At 51.7% G+C, this 25,432-nt stretch overlaps 8 protein-coding genes across 8 annotated transcripts; 7 read left to right on the top strand and 1 right to left on the bottom strand.

Annotated features, from left to right (window-relative positions):
• Window positions 1-19: 19 nt before the first annotated feature.
• AUEXF2481DRAFT_1160 (uncharacterized protein) lies at window positions 20-874 on the bottom strand (the record flags this gene model as incomplete). Its single annotated transcript, XM_013492439.1, has 2 exons — window positions 20-650; window positions 714-874. The coding sequence occupies 2 exons, from the start codon at window positions 872-874 to the stop codon at window positions 20-22; spliced, it is 792 nt and encodes a 263-aa protein (XP_013347893.1).
• Window positions 875-1,133: 259 nt separating this feature from the next.
• AUEXF2481DRAFT_1159 (uncharacterized protein) lies at window positions 1,134-3,237 on the top strand (the record flags this gene model as incomplete). Its single annotated transcript, XM_013492438.1, has 2 exons — window positions 1,134-2,548; window positions 2,646-3,237. The coding sequence occupies 2 exons, from the start codon at window positions 1,134-1,136 to the stop codon at window positions 3,235-3,237; spliced, it is 2,007 nt and encodes a 668-aa protein (XP_013347892.1).
• A 38-nt stretch (window positions 3,238-3,275) lies between these two features.
• On the top strand, window positions 3,276-4,451 carry AUEXF2481DRAFT_1158 (uncharacterized protein; the record flags this gene model as incomplete). Its single annotated transcript, XM_013492437.1, has 4 exons — window positions 3,276-3,338; window positions 4,015-4,107; window positions 4,168-4,352; window positions 4,412-4,451. The coding sequence occupies 4 exons, from the start codon at window positions 3,276-3,278 to the stop codon at window positions 4,449-4,451; spliced, it is 381 nt and encodes a 126-aa protein (XP_013347891.1).
• Window positions 4,452-5,192: 741 nt separating this feature from the next.
• AUEXF2481DRAFT_25553 (uncharacterized protein) lies at window positions 5,193-6,546 on the top strand (the record flags this gene model as incomplete). The annotated part of the gene is made up of 3 exons (XM_013492573.1): window positions 5,193-5,493; window positions 5,544-6,340; window positions 6,394-6,546. The coding sequence occupies 3 exons, from the start codon at window positions 5,193-5,195 to the stop codon at window positions 6,544-6,546; spliced, it is 1,251 nt and encodes a 416-aa protein (XP_013348027.1).
• Window positions 6,547-9,198: 2,652 nt separating this feature from the next.
• AUEXF2481DRAFT_61854 (uncharacterized protein) lies at window positions 9,199-15,291 on the top strand (the record flags this gene model as incomplete). Its single annotated transcript, XM_013492829.1, has 3 exons — window positions 9,199-10,189; window positions 10,262-14,008; window positions 14,093-15,291. 3 exons carry the CDS (start codon window positions 9,199-9,201, stop codon window positions 15,289-15,291), a joined length of 5,937 nt encoding a protein of 1,978 aa, XP_013348283.1.
• Window positions 15,292-15,908: 617 nt separating this feature from the next.
• Window positions 15,909-17,704, top strand: AUEXF2481DRAFT_25551 (uncharacterized protein; the record flags this gene model as incomplete). Its single annotated transcript, XM_013492572.1, has 2 exons — window positions 15,909-16,313; window positions 16,367-17,704. The coding sequence occupies 2 exons, from the start codon at window positions 15,909-15,911 to the stop codon at window positions 17,702-17,704; spliced, it is 1,743 nt and encodes a 580-aa protein (XP_013348026.1).
• Window positions 17,705-18,428: 724 nt separating this feature from the next.
• Window positions 18,429-20,968, top strand: AUEXF2481DRAFT_61716 (glycoside hydrolase family 3 protein; the record flags this gene model as incomplete). The annotated part of the gene is made up of 5 exons (XM_013492822.1): window positions 18,429-18,606; window positions 18,661-19,359; window positions 19,409-19,536; window positions 19,588-20,171; window positions 20,221-20,968. 5 exons carry the CDS (start codon window positions 18,429-18,431, stop codon window positions 20,966-20,968), a joined length of 2,337 nt encoding a protein of 778 aa, XP_013348276.1.
• A 736-nt stretch (window positions 20,969-21,704) lies between these two features.
• Window positions 21,705-24,287, top strand: AUEXF2481DRAFT_61688 (glycoside hydrolase family 3 protein; the record flags this gene model as incomplete). Its single annotated transcript, XM_013492816.1, has 2 exons — window positions 21,705-21,774; window positions 21,835-24,287. 2 exons carry the CDS (start codon window positions 21,705-21,707, stop codon window positions 24,285-24,287), a joined length of 2,523 nt encoding a protein of 840 aa, XP_013348270.1.
• Between the last annotated feature and the right edge of the window lie 1,145 nt (window positions 24,288-25,432).

Genomic DNA, 25,432 nt, shown 5'->3' with positions numbered 1-25,432 from the left:
ACATCAAAGCTTAGTGGCCTTAGACGGACAAGCGACCGCTACCAGGCCAGCCATGCCACACACCGCCGAGCTCGGCAGCCAATTGTTCCGCACTTCTTCCCTGGCCATCCTTGAGGCTTCTGATGTCAACTTTACCCGTCTGATCCTCTCTCATGATGCCTAGCGAGGCGGCTTGTTGGTATACCAAAGCAGGGAACTCCATTTCAGAAAGCTCCGATGCAAGCAGTAATAGCAACCAAGCGACCTCGCGACTGTTGCCAGCGACTGCGGCGTGAAGACCGGATTGCATGTCGCCGATTGGATCTTGGTAACGAAGGACCTCGTCCATGGACTTTTTCGGGACGACAGGCTCGTCGTCCATGTCATCATCGTCTGAGTCGGGCTCGTTGCAGCTCTTCAGCAGGTCAACGACGGCCGAGACGTCACCTTCGCGGCAGAGTTCGAGGAAGGCGCGGCTGATTCTGTCCTCGGGGTATGCGTGCAAATAGGCCTCCTCTGTCAGAATAGGAAGGATGTCGAGGTTCTCTTGTACGCCGCCCTCGTTGTGCAAGGTGCACAGTAGTTGTTGGCCTCCGTTCGGAGCGGGAGTGAGCAAGGATTGGTGACATGAGGGACATTCGGTGATTTGATATTCGTCGATCAGACATTGCCTATATTTTGATCATACAAATTTAGAGCAGGCATAGAATTGTATACAAGGAGATTGCACATACCAGTGGAAGTGGCAGCCGCAATTGAGCGCTACATCGTCAGGGACTGTGTGATTGTTCTGAGCTGCGGCAGCGCTGGAAGAACCGGCTCCCATAGACACGTCTTCGTCATCCGAGTGATCGACCTCGAGGGTCAGAGGATTTTGACACTTTGCACACGACATTTCAAAGGCAAAGGGCTGTTGCTTCGATACAGAAGATTCCATGCAGCTCGAACAAAATCTCACAGCTTATCGTACTTTTCCCCACATGCAACACGTGAAAATCTGACGTATTGGACAGGCAACAAGACGCTTGGACCCCGATAAACATTGCGTCTTGGTTCCTTCCTTGTTTCCTTTTGCACCACTAGGCAATCGACCTGGCGCACGAGCAACTGCCATCTTCTGGACCGCATACACCAGCCTTGCACACTCAGCAGCCATGGCCGACGACGAGTACGGATACCTGCAGCCAGACTTTGATCCAAGCTCCCTGACTGTGCCCCGTCTGCGCTCCATTCTGGTCGCCCACAATGTCGCCTATCCTTCGTCTGCAAAGAAGTCCGATTTGATCGCCATCTTCAACTCAAACGTCGCTCCTCAGGCCAGAAAGATTCTGAACGTCCAGTCTCGCACTGTGCGCTCAACAAGAGGCATCGTGGACGTGCCCTCCAGCCAGTCGAGCACCGGCGACGACGACCAAGACGACGGTGACGACAACATCACTGTATCCGCAACTCCCGCAAGACGAACTACTAGGCGTACCGTCATGCAACCAGCTGCCGATGAAATTGTTGCGCCAACTCCGCGTTCGACCAGGAGGTCTTTTGCCCCGCCGAGTGCTCGTCGTGCTTCCAGCAAACATGCTACCGTCGAGCCTGAGCCAACCCCGAGACGTACAGTGAGGTCTTCTTTCCCTAGTGAACCTCCACAACCCGTCTACCGCGACCAGGGCGCAGACTCTCCCTTCTCCAAAGACAACCCTTTTCAGAGTGGAAGCTCCCCGCCATCCGCATACCGCAGCAAGAGTGGAGACAGAAGAAGAACTACGATTGGTCCATCTGGAGACAGGGAAAGAAGAAAGAGCAGGGATGCCAGGCGCAGAACCGATGGCTTTTATCGCCAGGAAGAGGAAGATGATACCGCCGTGTCTAGGATGCCCATATCTCGTGTGAAGGTCGAGCCAGAATACGAGGAGGAGTATGACCAAATGGTCGCTGGCGAGGAGTTTACTCCAGAAGAGCAGCACGACCTCATCAAAGCTCAGGAAGAGAACCCACGTACTGCCCTGAGCCGTGTACCTCGTCGAAGAAGGCCGAGATCTGGAGCAGCTAGAGCTGCTCCTTGGACCATCTTGCTTACCATGCTCGTTGGAGTTGCTGCTGTCTGGCGACAAGAGAAGATCAAGGTCGGCTTCTGTGGAATTGGCCAGCCATCCACAGCCCTGGCTGGCGTGCAGATCCCAGAATGGGCCTCTTTCCTACAGCCAGAGTGTGAGCCATGTCCCATGCATGCCGAGTGCAGGGAAAACCTCCACATCGTCTGCGACGATGGCTTCGTGCCCGTGTCGCACCCTCTTACGCTCGGAGGTCTCATACCTGTACCGCCTACTTGCGAGCCAGACAGTGAGAAGCTCCGCAAGATTACGGCACTGACAAGCCATGCTGTCGAGACTGTATTGCGACAGGCCAACGCACAATATGAGTGCGGTGAGATTAAAACCCCGTACATCAGCGAGCCAGAACTTAAGACTGCGGTTGTTGCCAGGGCAAAAAGCATGAAGGACATTCTCGAGCTGATTGACCAAGCAATCGAAGATGTCCCGAAGCGTGATGAGGTGAAGACCAAAGTTGACCCGTAAGTTGAATCTCCTTTTACTCGATTCTTTGTTTGAGTTATGCATCACCAGGCTTACGTGAAGAGTTGACTAACAGACCCGCCTTCGGTACAACAGACAAACCTCTGTCCGCTCCTTCCGCAGCATCTCTCTCGCAAAAGTCCCCCTCCACTGCGCCTTCAAACGATCCGTTCGCCAAACGATTAGACAGCATGTTCGCGAACTTGTAGCTATTCTTGTCTTGACCATTACAGCTGTGTATGGCCAACGCACAATCTCTAAGCGCCGCTCAACTTCTACACAAGCCAAGCGTCTGGCAGGTCTGGCTCTTGACAAGCTTGCCGCCCAGGCTAGTCTACATGCTCAGGATCCCAATGGTTATTCTGAGCCTACGATAAGCATGGTTGCCTTACGTGACGATGTGCTTCGCGACGAGTTCCGGGCATCAGAGCGTAACAGAATTTGGACGGCGGTACAGAAACTTGTTGAAGGCAACGCCAACGTCAGAACCATGGTGCGCGAGGGCCGTACAGGAGATGTGAGCAGGATGTGGGAATGGATCGGCGCAGTCTATCGCATCGAGGGTTCCGCAAACCAGACTCCAGTAGGCCAAATCACTACACCAGGAAGAATGGAGGATAGCATAGCATCCGGGAGTGGACTGGAAATTGAGAAGCGTAAATGGGAGGAGTCGAGACCTTACTATTGATTTTGGTACATATGATTAGATAGCTGTGGTTGCCAACAATGGCGAGTTCCGAACAAAGCTTCGTTCCCATCAAGCTTGAGGTCAACATCGGATGCGCCCTCGTCAGCAACACAAGTGGAAAATGTGGTTGTCTATAAGCTATACCATTGATAATAGACCATGCCGGAGTCAACGTTCTTCTTTCCGCAGACCGCAATAGAAAGTACAAGAGGGCCATCACTTCAGCCACCAGAGCAAGCCGATGAGTGAAGATGCATAGAATACGAAACGCCAAGTCCACACGGTAAAACCGCGGCTTTGTCCAGCCGACACACGGCGCGCTCGGACTCACACAATTCGAAAATCGAGGTGTTGCTTTGGCAGACGCGAAAACGAGACTCTTTCCCATCACCCAGCGACTTACTCAAATACCGCCAAAATGGTAAGCAACCATATTATTCCGTGCGCCGTGTCTCTGGGAGCAATGTCGCCATCAATCTCGACTCGACCGAGGCCGTATCTCTCATCTCCGTCCATTTTCCGATCGAAAAGCGCATACCGCCACCAACGAGCTCAGAACAGTCGACAAACACCGTGATCCTGCGCCGGCCACATATTCTTCGAACGACACACTCGAACACCGCACAACGCAAGCATTCAGGACGAAAGAGATAGCAAGACGGACCGCATATGATGAGATCAACCACGGCCGAGCGAATACAGTGGCAGCAGCAACCAGACACGGCGCACAAAATACCAAGCACCCTTGAACAAATACTGATCAAGGCGCGCTTTCAGGTCAACGTTCCCAAGACTCGCCGCACTTACTGCAAGGGCAAGGACTGCAAGAAGCACACCCAGCACAAGGTCACCCAGTACAAGGCTGGCAAGGTATGGATGGCCATCTGAGATGAACACACTGCAAACGGGAACTCATTATCTATTTTACAGGCTTCCCTCTTCGCCCAGGGTAAGCGTCGTTACGACCGTAAGCAGTCCGGTTACGGTGGTCAGACCAAGCCTGTCTTCCACAAGAAGGCCAAGACCACCAAGAAGGTTGTCCTGAGACTGGAGTGCACAGCATGCAAGACCAAGGCACAGCTTGCGCTCAAGCGTTGCAAGCACTTCGAGCTGGGGTATGTTCTTCTGCTCCCCTATGCACCTCTGTCCAATACTAACCTACCTCTCTCCACAGTGGTGACAAGAAGACCAAGGGTGCCGCTCTCGTCTTCTAAGCGCGTCGCATTTTGTGTATTCTGGCAACGTTGCTGGGCTGGTGCTTCTTCAATGGATTATCAACATCGTCAACACGGAGTAAGCGAAGGGCTGGGACGAGTCACGCATTTCGACTTAGGGTTGCTTTTACTCCTTTGTCCGCCACGGTTGAATGAAACAAAAAGGCCGTGTGGGCGAGTGAAAAGAAAAAGATACAAAATCATGCCTTTGCAGCTACCAACAGCCTTCGTGCCAACTTCGACGTCTTGATGAACCACTTTTGAATATTTCTCTCGTCTTCTTTCTACTGGTGCATCCGTGACTGCAAAGAGGATGGATTGGCCTTGACATCCATTATTCAGTTTCTGAATGAATTTCCACCAGTCCACGAGCTAAGATGGCTGTGTATCAATGACAGCGAGTTCTTGATCTATCTGCCGTGGAGATGCCTGAGGCTGACAGGCCGAAAAGCCCAATCCATCAAGTCTCGACGCCAGCATGATGATATGCCTTCCCCGCACATCCGGCCACCTGCCGGTCTCGCATCACCTCGATTCACTCTGTCCCCTCTCTCTCGTTCCCTTGCGGCGTTCCGCAATAAAGTGTATGGATGCCGAGCTTTTCCAAGAATGTTCATGACGTGCTGCGATGATCTAAAATACACGTTATGTCATGACAGGCCAGGCACGCATACAAGTAGCTAGCGAGCCATTGAGGTGGGTCAACTGTTTCTTCATCCTTCGTAACTCAATCCTATCATAATGTTTTCTACATTTCTTGCTGCAGCTTCTTTGCTGCCTCTACTAGGCTCGAGTCAGCAACTTATACAGGATCCTGGTACTGCTGGACCGGAGTTGGAGCTTGTTCATCTGTACTACGATCAGTGGCCGACGGGCGTTGCTGTGTCCTCGACTGGTCGCAAGTTTTCGAACTATCCTGGTGCTTTGGACGGAAATAATACGAACAATGGCTCCAATGGTAAATATACTATTGCCGAATTGACTGGAAATTCTACCGAGACTCCCTTCCCCAATGTTGAATGGAATAGTCCTCCGGGAGGAGGTGAGTGTCGAGTCCCATAGCTTCTATATTGCATTGACTGACATTAGCAGCCATTAACTACACCACCACACCTCCTACTGGAGCAAACTACCAAAACCACTTTATCGGTGCTCAGAGTATTGTCATCGATTCCCTCGAACGCGCTTGGGTTCTCGACACTGGCCGAGTGCAGGATCCTAATGGTACTATTGTCGAGGCGACTGTCGGTGGACCCAAGCTGGTTGGTATCAACTTGACAAACAATACTGTCTTCCAGACCATCGTCTTCCCTGCAAATGTTGCTCCTGGAGATTCTTACTTGAACGACGTTCGTTTCGATCTGCGGCCGAACATCACAGCGAGTGGTAAAGGTGTCGCCTACATCACCGACTCATCCATCGAAGGACGTACTGGTCTGGTAGTCGTTGATCTCGGTACCGGTGAATCATGGCGTCACTTGCAAGGCTCCGAGTTCGTCGCGCCTGCAACCCAGTTCCTTGCTTATGTTTGGGGATTGCCCATCTATGCTTTCCAAGCCGGCCAACCACTCAGCTTCCAAGGCTTTGGTGCTGACGGTATCGCTCTTTCTGCTGACGGCGAGGACCTCTACTTTGGCGGTGTCGGAAAGAGATATCTGTACTCCATCCCTACTGCCAGATTGCGCGACAACGGACAATTCTCGGAAGCTCTTGCCCAGGCTTCAGTCGTCAGTCGTGGCCAGAAAGGTGTCTCGGATGGTTATGAGACTGACACTAATGGATACATCTACCATGGAAATGCTGAGCAGAACGCCATCAGCTTTTATAACCCTGTCAACGGAACCAGTTCTCTTTTCTTGCGTGACCCTCGCCTCAACTGGGTTGATACGGTAAGTCACTGGCCCTTGGCTCGAAGTAGAATGTTTACTGACAGCATTTGCAGATGAGCACGGGTACAGATGGATACCTTTACTTCACAAACAACCAACTTGCTTTCAGCCCTCTCGTCTGGCCTGGTACCGACAGGAGACGGCGTCCCTTTGCTCTATTCCGTGCTAAGCTTCCCAACAACGGCACCAAGCCACTGTTGTGCTAAGGTTTAGCGCCAGGATAAGATAGCTTCTCGCACCTCGGTGGCCGGTGTCATGATCAACGGGAGCTGATTTGCATGTTGTACAATTTTGCAGTAGCACACCTTGATTTGATAAACCTAGCTCTTGCTTACCTTTCCTTGTGACTTTGGTCTTCGTGATATACTTTGTGCAAGCATTGGAGGTGATCAATCGGGCTTTAATTTGGTCGACGGGAAGGTCGAGAACGACATCATCGTCGAGTGTCGTGGCACGACGCAAGGGCAGAATCCTCGGAGTCCTTGGTTACGCTCTTGCCGTCGAGTCGTGGCTCTATATCTGCTTACCTGCATCTGCCTCTGCGTTCGTGCAACTAAGAACGTGGGCTGATCTTGCCGAGTCCATCAAGCAACCGCTTCCTAAGAACTCCACGACATTCTGTAGGCCAGGTTGAACGATCACTCGTTCGTGGCTTGATACCGAGCCTCGTCGAGCACTTGACCGCATTGGGCTGTCGTCGTCCCACGCAAGTCAAACTTTCCGGGTATGCGTCATTTACGTGCCCTCTCTTCCATCAGCACATACCGACACACTCTTCAGTACTGTTCCTGTACCTACCTTCCTTCCGACCTTCCAAGACTATCATTCTCTTCCGGAAGACTTCGTGATGGCTCGGCAGAAAACGACCAGGCGCTTTCTCTCGCTTGTATCTCGCCCTCCATGATGGCTTCATCACGTTCACAGGACATCTGTACGCAACTTTAGCACTCTTGTGTCGCCTTGAGCGGTATGTGTCTCCTCGCTCATCGCACCTGCCATTAGCAGCGGTGTGCGATGATTTTCTCTTCTTCGTCTCACACTCCGACCCGTCCGTCGCTGCTGCCTAGTCTTCATGTCGGATCGTTTGATCAAAACGATTGACACGTGCGTTAGTCGGTAGCGATGGGAGGCCTCAGTCCGGCATGGAGAAGCACTCCCTCCTCCTCACCATCCACCTCGACCACCTTCCTCTTTCTTACCCTCACAACACACCACTTCATACTCATTTTCTCGTGTTGCTCCTTCCTCATATAAGCGAGCAATGAGCGTGGGGAGCTTTATGTCGACTGAATACTGGATTCTGGAGTGGTTTTGGAGTGTTCCCATTGATGTGGTCCGTCAAAGTCAGACTGGATTGCGCCGAAATCGTTGCACAGCACCTGTCGTGATCCCTGGTCCAGGTTTCGACACTGTATCGTTCTGGATGGCTCGAACTCAGCTCTGTCCTCAACGACCAACATATCCTGGGTTCCTGGACTCGCTCATGGCTCAATGTTTCTGCTTCCTGTCTCGATATGTCTTGCAGCGAGTATAACCCTGGCTTGATGGTAGAACCTCGGCTCGGGGGCTGGAGATGCCGACCACGCCAGCCTCTTTGAGAAAGAGTATGAGCAGTCCATGCCAAGTTGTCGCGTCGCGTCTTCCGGTTGCTCTTCGAGCCCGAAAGATTGACATGCGTGTCAACGACTCTACACATCTATCAATTGGAGGGCAGGCGCTAACATAGGTGCATACGTTCACCATGGCTCGTCGAAGGTATACGTCGTATGTACCAAGGCCTCAAAGCGACGATTCAGATGTTGAAGAACACATATATGTTGGCGGAAAGCCGCAGAGCAATGGCCAGAGAAAAAGAGTAGGAGATATTCGCTTCTGGCTGGAGGACAGAGCAATACGACTTTTCAAGACAGAGCGCCCTGGAGTCACAGCTTCACCCCCGGAGCCCGAACACAACACACTCAGTCAGAATTCACCCCCTGTGAAGGCCGCCGCGCTCAACAAACCGAAGAGAAGAAACACCACAACTCCTCGACGTCTTCTTTCGCACGTTGAGAGTAAGCGCAGCTATCTGCTCTGCAAAGCTGCGGTTCGTTGATATCACTCCTCCAGTCGTTGCCCCTGCGCGCAAACATAACGAACCTCTCGACCAGTTTGTCAAGCAGCAATCTTCACCCCCAATCGCAGTTGCGACACTCAATCCCCCATCGCCCATAATGCCACCTCGCAAGAAGAAGACCGTAGGAGCTTCCTGCTCTGCTAGTCAATCCAGAAGAAAGAAGAGTCCGTCTGCGCCAGCCAGCGCTTCCCCACCCCCTGACACCAACACCGCACATACCCGCAGATCTGCTCGCAACTCCACTGTGGTCAACTATTCTGAACCTCCCGTTGGCTTCGGACTAGACGACTCAGAGCCAGAATTGATTCAGAAGAAAGCATTAGAGGAAGACGAAGACTTTAGCGACGACCTGCCTGGCACAGAAGTCGACGACGAAGATTCGGACATGTCGTCTCAACCATCCACTTCATCTGATGGAACCGCCTCTCATGTGGCTGCCTCAGACAATGAGCCACCTCTCAAGAAACCAAAGATCGCCGGCAGGCGTACCCCAAAATCTTCAAACTTGGTCCCTAGGCGTGCCACCCAGGATGTTGGTGAGGAATTCAACCCTCTCATTGGCGCCGAAATGGCCGGTGAGGAAGAGACTAACGCAGAGGACCCCGAAAAATCCAAGAGTAACATGAAGAACCTATGCAACGAAATGGACAGGACTCTTTCTGAAACGTTGCCTCCACTCTGCGTCATCGGCGAGATCTTTGAGGACATCGTGTCAAAGGCAAAGGCGTCGATCGACAAGCGAATGCACACCCTCGACGATGTCTTGAAGCATCTCGGATCCCGTCGTCTCCGAGTTGCCACAATGTGCTCCGGTACTGAGAGTCCTATCCTCGCCATGCACATGATCAATGCTGCGCTCAAGAGTCAAGGGCCATCTGAGTTGCTCTTCGACCACCTCTTCAGTGCTGAGATCGTAGCTTGGAAGCAGGCTTACATTGAAAGATGTTTCCACCCTCCCATCATTTTTCGAGACATCACCGAGATCACAAACGCAGAGCATGATTTAGCTACCACCGCATACGGCGGCCTCGCCAAGATTCCTGGCAACATCGATATCCTTATCGCTGGCACCGCTTGCGTTGATTTCTCAAAGCTTAACAACAAGCAAAAGCAGTTGAACGAGAGCGGAGAATCCGGTGACACGTTCAATGCTGTCTTGAAGTATGCTGAGAGATACCATCCACGCATCCTTATACTCGAGAATGTTCACGGAGCTCCATGGAACGACATGCTTGCAGCATACGAGAACATCGGCTATGTTTCGGCAGGAGTTCTAGTTGACACCAAGAACTTCTATCTCCCACAGACCAGACAAAGAGGCTACATGGTATGCTACCGTTTTGAAGATCTGCAGAAGGCCTACAGAGACCCAGGTGCTGTCAAAGACGAGTTTTACAATCGCATGCAAGACTTCAGGCGCCAAGCCAGCTCGCCCGTCTCATCTTTTCTTCTTCCCAGCGATGACCCGATCGTTGTTCGCGCAAAGAGTCTCCTGGCTCGACAGTCTTCGCTCGATGGTCCTATCAGGGAACACGACTGGGCGCTGTGCGAAATTCGTCACATCAGATACCGCAGAGAGCACGATCTAGGTGTCGATCGTCCATTGACTCAATGGCAAGAGAGTGGTACGCTCAATCTCCCTGAGTACGCGAACAAGAGTTGGTTCCGTAAGCAGGTTGAGAGGGTCTGGGATTTCGTGGACATGTCAATGCTCCGTAAGGCTCATCACTCAGGTGTGCCGGAGCTGGAGTCTACCGAGTCCGTCGAGCCCGCCGAGCCGGACAACGACAAGCAGAAGGAGCGAGACTACGATGTCCAGTACAAGACTCGCATTTGGGATGTTTCACAGAACATCGACCGTTTTGTTGATACTGTGCCTTTCGGCATCGCCCCTTGCCTGACTCCTTCCGGCAACTTCTACGTTACGGATCGTGGGGGTCCACTGGCGAACGTGGAAACCTTGATTCTTCAAGGATTGCCGCTCCACATGATCTCCTTTACTACCGAAACTGAGAAGAACATCCAAGATCTGGCCGGCAATGCGATGAGTACCCCTGTTGTGGGCTCCGCTATTGCGTCTGCCCTTATCTCGGCTTTCAAGATCTTGGAGAAAGGCCACAGCGGTCCCCAAGAAGCTCAGGAGGCTGCCTTCAAGAGCAAGATTGAGAGACTAGAGCTCGTGGACAGATCCCAAGCAACTCTTTTGACACCCATCAGCTTACAAAATTTGCTAGACAATGCCAATAAATCTGCTAGCAAGTGCGTCTGTGAGGGCCAGTTGGAGTTGACTCAAAAGTCCATCCAAGAGTGCGGCGAATGCGGTCACATCTCCTGCATACAATGTGGTGTAAAACCCACCCACGAGTACCAGGCACCTTCTACCCATGCGCGTATTCACCCTCAAACTTTCGTGCAGAGTTGGAGATCGAAGCTGCCTATGGTGTTGCGGCTCCACTTGGAACTTCACGTTGCTACTCTCCGTGCGCACATGGAAACCACCCTCCACGAGTCTGAGAAGGTGGTTGACAAGTACATTGAGGCAGTCAACAACACCATCAAGGATCCGCTTACCTTCAGTCGTTTCAGAAGAGGAGCTTCGTGGGTTGCTTCTTATGATTCCAGATTCGCTCGTCTCGATCTGGTCTTGGATCCTGACAAGCCGGAGTGGAAGCTCTACACAAAGGCTGGGGATGCCCTATGGGGTGAAAGCGAGCTCCACAGTCTGCGCGACTTTTTCAAGGAGCCCATCGCGAAGTGTGCAGTCACCCACGATGCTTTCTATGGGAGCGACTGGTCTTGGAGAGTCTACGAAAATCCTTCGACCAAGTTGACGATCGAAGGCAAGGGCCTTGAAGTCCCCTCTTGGGCCGCCCGTCTTGGAATTCCCGCAAAGACGAACGAGAGGGTCTACCCTGAGTTGGTCGTTGCAAGTGAAGAGAAGTCGTACGAAGGTATCGTAGGAATTTACAAGCTTCTACGCAAGTGCGGCACTGCCTGCGAGTCTCTTTACAAGAGAGAGCAGTCTGTCAATGCCTCGAATATGTTTTTGTTCCTGGACCCTACTCGCATCGGCCGTCCTGAGTTCGACTGTTTTGTCTTCGCATTTGATCCTTCGAAGCTTGAGTACGACCAGATCAGAGAAGTTGTTGCTCGTGTCGATGCCGTTTGGAGACCCGAAGATGTGGTGAAGCAGAACGGCATGCAAGTGGAAGTCGCTTTAAACGGCACATGGATAAAGAAAAGCCTTGTGTCTCTCCGCCCTCTGGATCTCAAGTCGCAATTCTCAATCACCAGACAATCTGTGGTCAATAATGATTGTCAAGTTGCAAAGACTGCGGCCTCTCTCACTCTTGAACTGCCTTTCTCCAATGTCAACGAGAAGTTTAAGGGACACCATCAAGTCCAACCTGATGACAAAATCTTCTTTGACACTTTTGGCTGGGCCTTGGAGCCGCTTCGCGGAGACGTGTATCTACCAGGCGACAGAGGTATTTCCGGTGACCTCGAATGCAAAGAGTGCGCACCTCAACTGCCACAGATTCGTTGGCATCTCACTACCTTTAAGGCAAAGTATGAGTTGCACGCGCATGAAGACCAGCAGTCTGCCTCCAAGTATGAGACAAACGTCAAGGCTCGTCCATCGGCTTTCGTCATGGAATGCAACATTGATGGCAGATCCTTTACGACCACTATCAGCCTGAATGTCTTGACCCTGTGTCAGCGAGCAGTTGGGAAGCTTTTCAGACTTACCACCAGCCCTCACCATTCTGTTTGTTGGAATCTGAATACTCAGTGGTCTGATCAGCCTGTTGCAAAGCCTCCGTCCTTTATCCTCCACAGTAACGTGGACGGCGAGCCTTACACGGCAAAGGCTCTTAAGGATATCGAGTTGTTCCCCAAGCAGCAGAGGTCGCTTTCGTGGATGCTGAAGCAGGAAGAAGAAGCAGGCCAAGTATTCACCATTGAGGAGTTTGAGGAAGCCATGTTGCCATACCTTGGCTGGCGTCTTGAGGCAAAGGCCTCTTCCAAAGTTCATGTGAGAGGTGGCATTCTTGCCGATCACGCTGGTTTTGGCAAGACTATCACCTCGCTTGCGCTCATAAACATGGAATGGGAACGCGAGAGGACGGCCTCCAACATCATCCAGAAGATGAGCAACCTGCCGAACGACAATCCGGAACAAGTCATGCCTGAGAAACTCGCGGCCACCCTTGTTGTCTGTCCTCCCACACTTGTGAAGCAATGGGCAGAAGAAGCCGATAAGCATCTGTCCGATCCACTCGCGAGCAGCATCATCAAGATTCGAACCTTTGCTGATCTCAAGAAGTTGTCGATGAGAGATTTTAGGGATGCCCGAATAATCATTGTAAACGACAATGTCATTCAAAGCGAAAAGTGTCAAGCATATTACCAACGACTTGCAGCATTCGCTGCAATGCCTGAGTATGTCACTAATGGATCACGGGCTACTCAAGATTGGCTCCAGAAGGCTTCATCACGCGTTCCTGCTCATCTGAAGATCTTCGAAGAACAAGGTGCTGATTTTTTGAGCCACCATCTTGATGAGCTTTACGATAAGACTGAGGACGACCCAGTGTATACAAAATTCGCGGAACAGTCCAAGCGTCTCAAGGGAATCAAATACACCAAGGCTAAACAGAAGGGACACCAGCAAAGACAGACCAAGGCTGAATCGAAAGACGAGCAGGAGCTTAAGAAGCAGGCTTCGCAACGATACAAGTTCAAGAAGGCAGACCTCACCAAGTGTGTGCTCTTCGAGATGTTCCACTTCAACCGTCTGATCGTTGACGAATTCTCATACTTGGGCGGTAAAGAACTTATCGTTTACTGCAACATCAAGGCGGACAAGCGCTGGGCGCTCTCGGCCACACCTCAGCTAAAAGACACGTTTGATGTTTCGAGTATGGCTCGTCTCCTTGGTATCAACTTGCCCATAGGAGCTAACGCACCCGGACTCTTGTCAAGTGCAAACCTGGCGACTTTGAGAAAGGATATGACCAATGTGGAGGAGTTTGAAACATTCCGAGAGCTGCCCTCGACTCTCATCCAGCAACAAGTCTATGCTCTTTCCCAGAAGTTTCTCGACACTTTCGTTCGCCGAAATGTGATGAGTGCCGGCGAGCTAGCCTACCAAGATCATATGGTACCCATCAAATTGTTCGCCGACCACCGCCTGGCATATACCGATCTTTCTCGCCAGTTGAATGAGCAAGACATGAGAATCAAGCGAGGCGATTCAAAGGGTCGCTTGAGTTGCGTGCCCAAGGCCACGAATGCGGAAGAAGCTCTCGCTCGTACTGCTGCGACGTATCATGCGAATACCTTAGAGACCAAGACAGGACTCAAAGCTCTGGTCAAGCAATGCGCAACTAAATTGGAGGATGCGGGCAACACGCTCCGAGACGGTCTCACGATATGTCGTAAGTACGAAGAGAGCACTGGACAGGATTTGTTCAAACCATGGGTCAAGAATGTCCTGGAAAACAATACCTTCAAGGACCGATCGATTGCTCTCAACATCGTGTCACTATGTGGATGGCATCCTAAAGAGCTTGCCGACATCTCGAAGCCGGAGCCCAATTTCCAGCAGCCACCTCCACTCCCTGAAAGTGAAGACGACGGTTCCGGACATACAGGAAAAAAGAGAAAGCGCAAGCAAGTCAAGAAGAAGGCCCCCAAGAAAGAAAAGAAGACTGCAGCCGAGAAGAAGCGCGAGGCGGAGGAGAAGAAGGAGCTCATCAACCAACACAGCAAAGCCGTTGGTTATGCCAAAGCCTACGCATCTGCTCAGAAGACTCTCCGCTTCGTGGAGAGCGCTGCAAAGTATGTGGCCGATGCGGAGTCTACCCGCTGTGGAGGCGCACAATGCGAATCTGGTCATGTCAAGTCCGAGAACCTTGCGTTGTCGGCAGCGTGCGGTCACGTCATTTGTAAAGCCTGCTATGAGAGCTCAAGGGATGAACTCGGGACTTGCCCCTGTGCTGGCTGCTCTGCTGTTATTCTGTCTTACCATCTCCTCCATCTCAACAAGCTTGGAGAGTCTAGAGCAAGCAAGTATGGCAAAAGAGCCGAACAGCTTATTGACATCTTGAATAAAGTTGAAGAAAACGATGATCAGGCTATCTTGTTCGTCCAGTCCGACGACCTGATCGAAGAAGCCTCCAACATTCTCAAGGCCGCAGATATTTCCCATCACATAACCAAGTCAAGCTCTTCCAAAAACTCTGCCAGGAACGTCGACAACGCGGAGGCGATTGGGAGGTTCCAGAACGACAAAGGCGAGAAGAAGAAGACGGTGCTGCTCTTGAATTCTTTAGATGTCTCAGCCGCCGGCACAAACCTCACCAACGCCAATCATGTCATTTTCTTCTCCCCCCTTCCGGCTCTCACGCAGTACGAGTACGAGTCACAGATGGCGCAAGGCATTGGTCGTGTGCGCCGTCCGGGCCAGAACAAGTCCATTCACGTCTACCGCATCATCGCCTTGGACACCATTGATGTCGACGTTTTGGAGCAGCGCGAGCGCGGTACCAGAGTCCTTTATGACCAGCAAGACACCGACGCATCCGAGATGCAGGTTGTCGGCCGCGATTTTGAGGGAGCCGTTGGCGGCGAGCTCCAGAAGCCCGACAAGATGCAATTGATTCGAGACAAGGATGGAAGAATTAAGCTCGTGCCCAGAACGATGCTTCTTCATCGCGCCATCGAGGATGGAGAGGATCACATCTACGAGGGCGGCAACCGCATCTTGGGCTATGAGAAGTTCAACTCTCTTATCAAGTTTTCGAGACACTACACCGACGAGGATGATTGAGCTTCTTGGATCATCATCTCAACATCTTTGGTCATTTCTTGGAATACTGCACCAAAAGCATTGATTGCACAGCAGGAGAGCTGTTTTCTCCTCAGAGACCAGGACAGTTCCCCCCCCCCCCCTTTTCCCTTTGCATTTTTCATTACGCATTGCCACAGCATAATTACCACCCAGCGCATCAGCACTTTTTTCCATCGACAGGATGCACTTTTTTTTTTTTTGCATCATTCAGAAGCATGCAAGCATAGCACAGGAGTTTTTTTTTGTTTTTGATTTGCAAAGCCAGGAGAATGCAAACAAGCAGTTGACGATTTTCGAGAGATGAGAACGAGAAAAGAAAGAAGCAGGATTCATAACGAAAATGATAATGACCAAAAACACTTAGATAGACACAAAAAATACTGTTAGAGTGCATCTCCGCAGTTACGTGCAATGTACGAGGGAGCCTCACGAAGAGAGCAATTTGAGGATATCGGTCGGTACTCGGGCCGAAAGTTGGCCGACCATGGTCTGTGCTCACTTGTCCCCAGATTCGAGCATCTCAAAATGGCTTTGCTCATGACGGTCGATTTGAGATAAACCTTTGCTGCCACTCACACAAAAGACAGACAGAAGACATGGCACATACCTCACCAATGGCGCTCGACCGGCGAGTATCGCCCTCACCGCCGCCACAACCCTTGTCCAAGCGAGACAAAAGACGTAATAACATTACCGACAAGCTCTCGGACATGATCCAGACGTTCACGCAGGACCAACACCAGCACTACCGTGCACAACTCCAGGCTATCCAGGTGGATATGACAATGATACTGAGAGCGAACCCCTACGAGAACAGACCTCTCGACGACTCGGCCGAAGACGTCGAGCGAGAGATCGAAAACGTCACTGGCGGCAGCTTGCCAAACACGGACGCTGCCGTCAAGGACTACCTGGCTCTGGCTGGCAAGAGATACCACGAATACGTCCAGCAGATCAACCACGCTCTGGAACAGCGTGACGCCGATCTGACAGCCCTGCAAGTATGTTGAGTCCACTTTGCGACCAGGGCACCGTCCAAGACTGACACAAACAGAACCGCTACGAAGCGGCCGTCGCCGAACTAGAGAAGAGCTCGAGTTACAAGGTCCAGGTCGCACAACGGGAGCACCTGGAACTGGCGACAACAGTGCGCAGTCGTCTGATCAACAGCGTCACGAAGAAGCGCGACAAGCTGCTGCGCGAAAAGGAGCAGCTCGACATTGCAGACAACTCTGCCCTGTTCTTCCACCCCAGCCAGTTCACCGTCAATATGCCTCAAAGCCCCGGCGGTATTCAGAGTAATCGCAAGACTCGTCACACTCGCCATCGCGTTGGTGAAGCCGAGGACGAGCGCCTGAAGAAGCGCAAGGCCCCGGCCGACGACGATGCCACCGACTCTCCTGCTCCATCCTTCCGTCCTCTGCAGAACGAAAGCAATGGCGCAGCTTCGCCCTTCCACGAGGCCCGCACAAAGACCATCTACACACAATACGAGGCCCCGGCCTTCTCCATCGATCGTCTGTTCACGGAGAAAGAGTTGAACCATGCCACGCTTGTCGCTCAGATTGCGACCCACCACTTCTTCCACCAGGCTCAGCCCAGCCAGCAGAACCCCGGAAGCGCTCCCTCGCTCGCATCTGTCGATGGAGCTGCCGACGCCGTCATTGGCCCTCCTGCCATCACCACCGAGATCGACGACATCGTCGCAACCCAAGCCCATGGCTCACCACCTCCCACACAAGCCCCTGAGATGGAGCGCAACATCTCACATCATGCCACTCGTGGTGCTACCAGGGCCAATCCCCTGGCTGCTCTCTCGGAAGCTGCCGCTCTCACATCGACAACCACAAACCCTTTCGTGCCCGTTCTCATACCAATTACGAAGACAGACAAGGGTGCGCCCACACCACCGGGTGTGAGCACTGGCGAGATCGACAGCGATATTGCACTCATGCTTAGAGAGGATGATGCCCCAACCTCAAATCTTGAACAAGACGAGAACTTGAGCAATCTCCAGCAGATACGAGAACGCCTGCTGGAACAAGCCTGCCAAACCACAAACGGCGTCGCGCCCTTCCGTCTCCCAATCCTCGAGACTGGCCCGGCTGCCATCAGTGGTGGAGTAAACAGAATCCCTCCCTATGGCTTTGCAGACCCCGAGTCTCTGCGTTTCGCACTCCGCAACGGTGCCGGCGTGGGCACTGCTGCAGCTGCGGCACCACCAGGCCCCATAGTCAACGGCAACATCTCTGCTCTTACCGCCTCTGCGCCTGCTGTCATTGGTGCCGCTATACCCATGAGCAGAACAACAAGTTACGCTGGAAGTGAAGCTGGTGCTGGCAGCGAAGCAGGCGGCGTGGGCATGCGAAGAGTCAGAAGCAGGTTTGCCTGATCGCCTTCCTTCATACTCTTCTAGATCTCTTTTGTGCCTCACGATTACCCGATTTCAGTAGCAAGCGATTTGGCTCAAACTCGTCGAAGCCTGCTCTCACGCCATCACTCTCTTACTCGCCTATGACAACCTTCTAGCACAACGCTAGCTAATGTCCAACAACTCACGTTCCATCATGGCACATGACATGTCCACACCTGCAGTGATGATCTTGAGAGCTTCGGCCTACTTCAAGCCGAGGTCAACCGATGACGATCATATCATCCCCCGGCGGGCTTCCAAGCATCACCTCGTATTGTCGCGTTGTCAAGAAGTGCAGAAAGGCCGTTCCAGATACCTCGCCCTCTCACCGAACAACCGCAGAGTCCTCCAATCAATACATTAGGGCTAACCAATATGGTGGCCCATGTGCATTGCAAGCAGAAGGCGGGGGTCAATGGAGTGATTGCGGGGATCCTCACATCTTAGCTGCTCCTCAATCCTCAAGAAAATAATTTTTCCGTCGACAGCAAAGCATCTTTCATTCTTTTCTTGATGCCTTTATATTAGCCTGTATAGGGATCAGCAATGCATGATGACCTCCGGATCTTGGTGCCTGGTATGCATCTAAGCGATCATGTTCAAGAAAGCAGTGAGGCTGGGTAGTATTGTGGGTTCTGTATAAACTTCTGATCTGCCTCTCTCTCTCATGTCGTATCCTCGAAAACTCATCGGACTTGTAATCATGGTTCGTCTCTTTGCTGCCGGCCTGACATTGGTTGGTCTGAGTTTTGCTCAAGCTCAATCGAATGCTTCGTTGGCCGATGCCATCTACAAGGATGCATCTCAGTCTGTCGATGCCAGAGTTGAGAATCTCGTGTCCCTCATGACGCTCGAGGAGAAGATGGCACAGTTGATGCAAGGTACAACGGCCCTCAGGAACCTGATCAAGACTCTTGACTGACACACCCTTCCAGGCGACATCTCGAACTGGCTTAACACGACCTCGGGCGAGTATAACCAAACGGGTCTTGAGTTCAACTTCGAGAACCGTGGCGGCATGTTCTACGTCGGCTATCCTATCACCTGGGACTGGCTGGCCGAAGGCATCAAAGTAGGACAAGACTATGCTGTCAACAACACTCGCTTGGGAATCCCAGCAATCGTGCAGACTGAAGGCATTCACGGCTTCTTGATTGGCAATGCGACAATCTTCAACTCCCCAATTGCTCAAGCTTGCTCTTTCAACCGTGATCTGCAGCGCCAGATGGGCGAGCTGATTGCCATCGAAGCTGCTGCCCTTGGTGTCACCCAGCTCTTCGCTCCGCTTGCAGATCTTGCACGCGAATTACGCTATGGTCGTGTGGAAGAGACTTATGGTGAAGATGGTTACTTGGCTGGCGAGATGGCTTACAACTATATCGTTGGCTGTCAAGGTCAAAATGTGTCGGCTATGGTCAAGCATTTTGCAGCCTACTCGGATCCTGAAGGAGGTCTCAACACAGCACCTGTTCATGGTGGTGAGCGTGAATTGCGTACGACTTGGCTTCCTCCTTTCCACAGAGCCATCATTGATGGTGGGGCTTACTCGATCATGTCTGCATATCATGCGTATGATGGCATTCCAGCTGTAGCTGATTACTTTATGCTCACCGAAATCTTGCGCAACGAATGGGGTATGTCGGACAGACGGCTACGAGAGCGCAACTTACTGACATCTGATAGGCTACAAGTACTTTGTCTCGAGTGATGCCGGTGCTACCGATCGCTTGTTCAAAAACTTCCTGACTTGTGGTGTCAACGATTTTGAATGTGTCACTGAGCAATGTCTGACCGCTGGAAATGATGTCGAGGTAAGCAAATGATCTAACTCAAACAACAAAGCTCAGCTGACATTAGTGCAGATGGGAGGCGGCTCGTTCAACTTCCGCTCAATCCCCGATCTTGTCGGCAACAAAACCATCGACATCAGTGTCGTCGACGAGGCCGTCGCCAGAGTCTTGAGAGTCAAGTTCCAAATGGGTCTCTTCGAAAACCCCAATCCGGCTGCTCCTAAGGACCAATGGCACAGCATCATCAACAATGCCGCAGCTAAGAAGCTTGCTCGTGACCTCGACGCTGAGTCAATTGTCCTTCTACAGAACCCCAACAAGACACTTCCACTCAGTAAGAGTGACAGAATCGCTGTGATTGGACCCATGGCTTCTGGCTTCATGAATTATGGCGATTATGTTGTTTACCAGTCTCAGTACAGGGGTGTCGAGTATCTCGAGGGTATCCAGAACGCTGTTGGCCCTTCAGCTAATGCGACCGTGACTTACGCAAAAGGCTGCGAAAGATGGTCGACCGACGAGTCTGGTATTCCTGAAGCCGTACAGGCTGCTGAGAATGCCGACGTGACTGTTGTCATCGTTGGTACATGGTCTCGAGATCAGCGAGAGCTGTGGCAGGGCCTCAACGCTACCACTGGAGAACATATCGATGAGAGGTGTGTTGTTGAGACTCGATTGACACGATGATAAGCTGACTCCAAACAGTGATCTCGGTCTCGTCGGCGCACAAAGAGCTCTTGTCAAGGCCGTCATTGATACAGGCAAGCCTACTGTAGTCGTCTTCTCTTCTGGCAAGCCACTCACCGAAGATTGGATCTCAAACACGACTGCCAGTCTTGTTCAGCAGTTCTACCCTGGTGAGGAAGGAGGTAACGCCTTGGCTGATATCTTGTTTGGCAAGATCAACCCATCCGGCAAGCTGTCTGTCTCTTTCCCTCACGATGTCGGTACTCTGCCAGCCTACTACGACTTCCTCAACAGTGGAAGAGCTACTTATCCCGGCTATGTCGGCGGAGATGGAAACCTCTACTTTGGCTCCAGCTACATCCTGAACACACCCGTGCCTTGGTTCCCCTTCGGCTACGGTCTCTCCTACACCTCTTTCGATTACGGAAATGTGACACTTTCCTCGTCGCAAGTCTCGGCAACCGACTCTATCACTGCCACAGTCTCTGTCACAAACAACGGCACATACGATGGTGCTGAGGTCGTCCAACTTTACGTCAAGGACTTGGTTGCTAGTGTCACTGTCCCCAACATCCAACTCAAGGGCTTTGAGAAGGTATTCATCAAGGCTGGCGAGACGGCTGAAGTCAGTATCCCATTGAACATCAGTGATATCGGTTTGTGGAACAGGAGTATGGATTATGTGGTCGAGCCGGGCAACTTTACCATCTTCATTGGTAGCAGTTCCGCAGACTTCCGCACTAATGCCACTTTGACGGTCGTGTAAGGTGTGATGAGGTTCGGCCGATGACCTTTCGGGACGATAGCTTATGAATGACTGAAATGAATGTCTCGTATCCGTATGAGTGTCAACGACGATAGATCCAACTGTGATCATCAATATCAATGCCAACCGTCCACCTCTTGCCGGAGCCTAAATTTCGGGACTGATCTCATGCTTGGAAAGGCGGGGCGGGGCACCCGGATTCACTTCGGTACAAGCCCTCTACTTTGTTGTGCTCAGGGATCGATTTCGTTCTTTCCCTTGCAATATGGAGGCGTCCGTTTGGCGGGCTCGCTTGGGGAAAGTCGTATCTCGTGCCCGGAGCATCTGTCTCCTTTCTCAGCGAGGAAATAGTGGTGGCAGGGCAGGGAGAAAGCGGGGCCATGACCTCGACACATTTAGCCGGAGAGAAGCGCGGTAGATCATCGGACGGCAATCCGGGCCTTAGAGCCTTTATTTCGCGGACCTTCCCCATCGCGTGCTTGTTAGCAAGTGAGCTGCCAGCAGACCGAAACAGTGCTTGCCGCAGATATTGTGGAGCCCAAAACGGTGGTTCCTTTACTTGACTTGTCATGCCTTATCCAATCGTTGGAGAGCCTATCTGCTTGAGTCGTGATTGAAGAGTGAATGTATAAGAACGTTGTTCCTGCCTTGTGTCACTCACTGCTTTTCTTGACCACATCTACAACTTTTGGTTGTTTTGCTATTCATTGATACCCCTTCGCGCTTGTTATACATCATGGCTTCTATAGACGTAGAGGATGTTCTCTCGAAGCTTACAGAAAGAGAAAAGATCTCATTACTTGCAGGTACGACATCGCCATCGGCAGTCTCCAACGATGTTATGGTTTCCTAATCGTATAACTCAGGCACCGACTTCTGGCACACACAAGCAATCCCGAAGCATGGCGTCCCTGCCCTGCGACTCTCGGACGGTCCCAATGGTGTTCGTGGCACTCGCTTCTTCAACGGCGCACCAGCAGCCTGTTTCCCTTGCGGAACAGCTTTGGGTGCAACTTTCGACACTGAGCTCCTCGAAGAAGCCGGCCGTCTGATGGGCAAGGAGGCCATCGCAAAAGGCGCTCACGTGATTCTCGGTCCCACTATCAACATGCAGCGTTCTCCCCTTGGTGGCCGTGGTTTCGAATCCATCGGCGAAGATCCATTCCTGGCAGGCCTGGGATCCGCAGCTTTGGTCAAGGGTATGCAGGAGAATGGCGTTGTGGCCACCATCAAGCACTTTGTCGGTAACGACCAAGAACACGAACGTAACAGAGTGGATTCTATCGTCACTGAACGTGCGTTGAGAGAGATCTATCTCATGCCTTTCCAATTGGCTGTGCGCGACGCTTATCCCAAATCCTTCATGACTGCTTACAACAAGATCAATGGCACACATGTCAGTGAGAACACAAGGATCTTGAAGGACATCTTGAGAGGAGAGTGGGGATGGAAGGGTCTGGTGATGAGTGATTGGTTTGGTGTATACTCTACATCCAAGTCTGTCATTGCCGGCTTGGATCTAGAAATGCCTGGGCCCACCCGTTTCAGAGGAGAAGCTTTGGTTCACGCTTCGACTGCCAACAAGATCCCCGCTGGCGTCATCGACGAGAGAGCTAGACAAGTGCTGGAGCTGGTCAATGAGTGTGCTGCATCCGGCGTCAAGGAAAATGCCGAGGAGACTACCAACGACACACCGGAGACATCAAAGTTGCTACGAAGGCTCGCCGCTGAATCGATCGTACTGATGAAGAACGAAGGCGATATTTTGCCCTTGAAGAAGGACAAGAAGATCCTGGTTATTGGTCCTAACGCAAAGGCTGCAACCTACTGTGGTGGTGGCTCAGCATCTCTTCGCCCATACTACGCTGTGACTCCCTTTGATGGCATTGTTGACAAGGTCGACGAGGGGAATGTTGATTTCAGCATCGGTGCATACTCTCACAAGGAAATGCCTAGCTTGGGCGCAGAATGGAGAACAACACCCGGAGATGATGGCGAGCACGGAGCACTCTTCAAGGCTTTCAACGAGCCCCCTTCGGACAAGGACCGTAAATGTGTCGATGTTCTTGGACCTTTCACAAACACCTCGATGATGTTCATGGACTACAAGAACCCCAAACTCAAGTCTGGACTTTGGTACGCTGATATCGAGGCATACTACACTGCTGATCGCGATGGTGATTATGAGCTCGGTGTCTGTGTCTACGGTTCGGCCAAGGTCTTCGTCAACGACAAGCTCGTTCTCGATATTACAGAAAACCAGCGTCAAGGTTCTGCCTTCTTCGGTCTCGGTACGGACGAGGACATCTGTTCCGTCCCCATGAAGAAGGGAGAGACTTACTTCGTTCGCCTCGAGTTTGCAAGCGCGCCTACCAGCAAGTTGACCGGCGGCAGCGTTGACTTTGGCGGTGGTGCCGTTCGTATTGGCGGCGCCTGGAAGATCGACGCTGACGAGGAGGTCCGCCGCGCTGCTGAGCTTGCAAAGTCTGCCGACCAAGTTCTTATCTGTGCAGGCCTTAACATGGACTGGGAGAGTGAGGGCTTCGACAGACCAGACATGAAGTTACCAGGCCATCTGGACCGCCTTATCGCCGCCGTCGCAGAAGCCAACCCTCGCACAGCTGTTGTTCTACAAAGTGGTACACCAGTCGAGATGCCCTGGCTGAGCAAGGTACCTGCTGTGCTTCAAGCATGGTACGGTGGTAACGAGACTGGTAATGGTATTGCAGACGTCGTATTCGGTGACGTCAACCCTTCCGGCAAAACTTCATTGTCCTTCCCTATCAAGAACGAGGACAACCCAGCTTTCCTCAACTACCGTTCAGAAGCTGGTAGAGTGCTTTACGGCGAGGATGTGTACGTCGGCTACCGCTACTACGACACCCTCGGTCGGCCCGTTGCATTCCCCTTCGGCCACGGACTCTCATACTCGACCTTCAGCTTCTCAGACCTCAAGATTCAAACACCCACAGATACCGAAGGCGATCTTCTCGCCAGAGTCACAGTTAAGAACACCGGCAAAGTGGCTGGAGCACAGGTCGCTCAACTCTACATCTCACCCCTCTCACCTTCCCTCCGCAGACCAACAAAAGAACTTAAAGCCTTCAAAAAAGTCTTACTCCAACCCGGCGAGGAAAAGACAGTCGAGCTCAAGGTTGCCCTAAAATACGCCACTAGCTTCTGGGACGAGAGCAGAAACGCTTGGAGATCTGAGAAGGGTGAATACAAGGTTATTATCTCGGATAGCAGTGCTGTTGGCGAGAGTGCTGTCGAGGACACTTTCGAGGTACAAAAGACCAAGTGGTGGAATGGACTTTAGAGCGCGAGTGAGAGGGATGCTTTTCAGGATACCCTATTCCACCATTGAGTGGATAGATTGGCTACAGGCAATATAATCTAGTTTTTTTGGCATTTATGTTTTGGACAAGTCGATGTGTGAGATGCGCAGTAACATCAGTGAGGACAGCATCTGATCACTTGGCATGTTCAGAACCATCGTGCCTTTCGGCAAGGTTTTTCTCTTTTCTTTGCTTCCATGACGCGCCCCTGCCTCCTACTTCTGCAAGCCTCGTCTCACGTGGACAAGGCAGCCATCTCGTTGAGCGGCTTCGAAGCAACCGATATTGCCGCAAAAAGGCAACAGTACCATTTCTAGATACAGCGTCGTGACCAGGAAGAAGAGTGTAAAATGCCCACGTCAAGTGAAACCCCTGTTACCACCTCTCAGGAGGGGGCCTGTGTCACATAATGCATAAGCAGATATCTCGACGATTTTCTGTCTTATTCTTAGGCCTTTTGACTTGAAAGCTCTCTAGAGGCTACGCTGTTGTCCTTTGGAGAATTGGAGATTGTAGGAGATGATTCTCGATGACATGATCAGGAGTCTTGTGAGGGTGATGATGGATGAGGTTAATTCGCGAGCACTGGTTGGTACGGCCAAGCAATGAGTATGTGTTTATGTGATACTTGAACGGAGTGTCTGATGAAGATTGATGGTTGGTGCTGATGAAGATTGATGGTTGGTGTTGATGGAGATTGATGGTTGATGAAGATTGGTGGGCGGTGTAAGAGGGCACGTATTGGACGATGTGTTTTCTCTACCGCTGCAGGGGCTGCCGAACATTTGAGTAACAAAAAGTCGAGTGACAAAAAGCTGAATGAGGTAGCGCTTTGCATGTGATGTGAGAAAGCGCGTGTCGGACAATATCGTTTCGCTACCGCTGCAGGGTACCGAAATTAAACTTGTCTGAACAATCATTCCCTTCTTTCCAATTTGGCCAACACTTCCCCGTACCTTGACCATAAACAAAGACCCTGCCTTTGACCTCTAGTTAAACATAAGCGAAGAAGGGGTGACCGAGACGGCAATTGGCAATTATAGCTACCATGCCGCTGTAATCTCTCTTGCTCACAGCTTTACAAATAGTTCATATCAGGGTGAATGACGTGCCTCTCTGATGACAC

Source organism: Aureobasidium subglaciale, assembly GCF_000721755.1.
Source record: "Aureobasidium subglaciale EXF-2481 unplaced genomic scaffold scaffold_1, whole genome shotgun sequence".
NCBI classification, from domain to species: Eukaryota; Fungi; Ascomycota; class Dothideomycetes; order Dothideales; family Saccotheciaceae; genus Aureobasidium; species Aureobasidium subglaciale.
The sequence above is the reverse complement of the archived record's forward strand: the minus strand, read 5'-3'. Positions and strand labels throughout refer to the sequence as shown.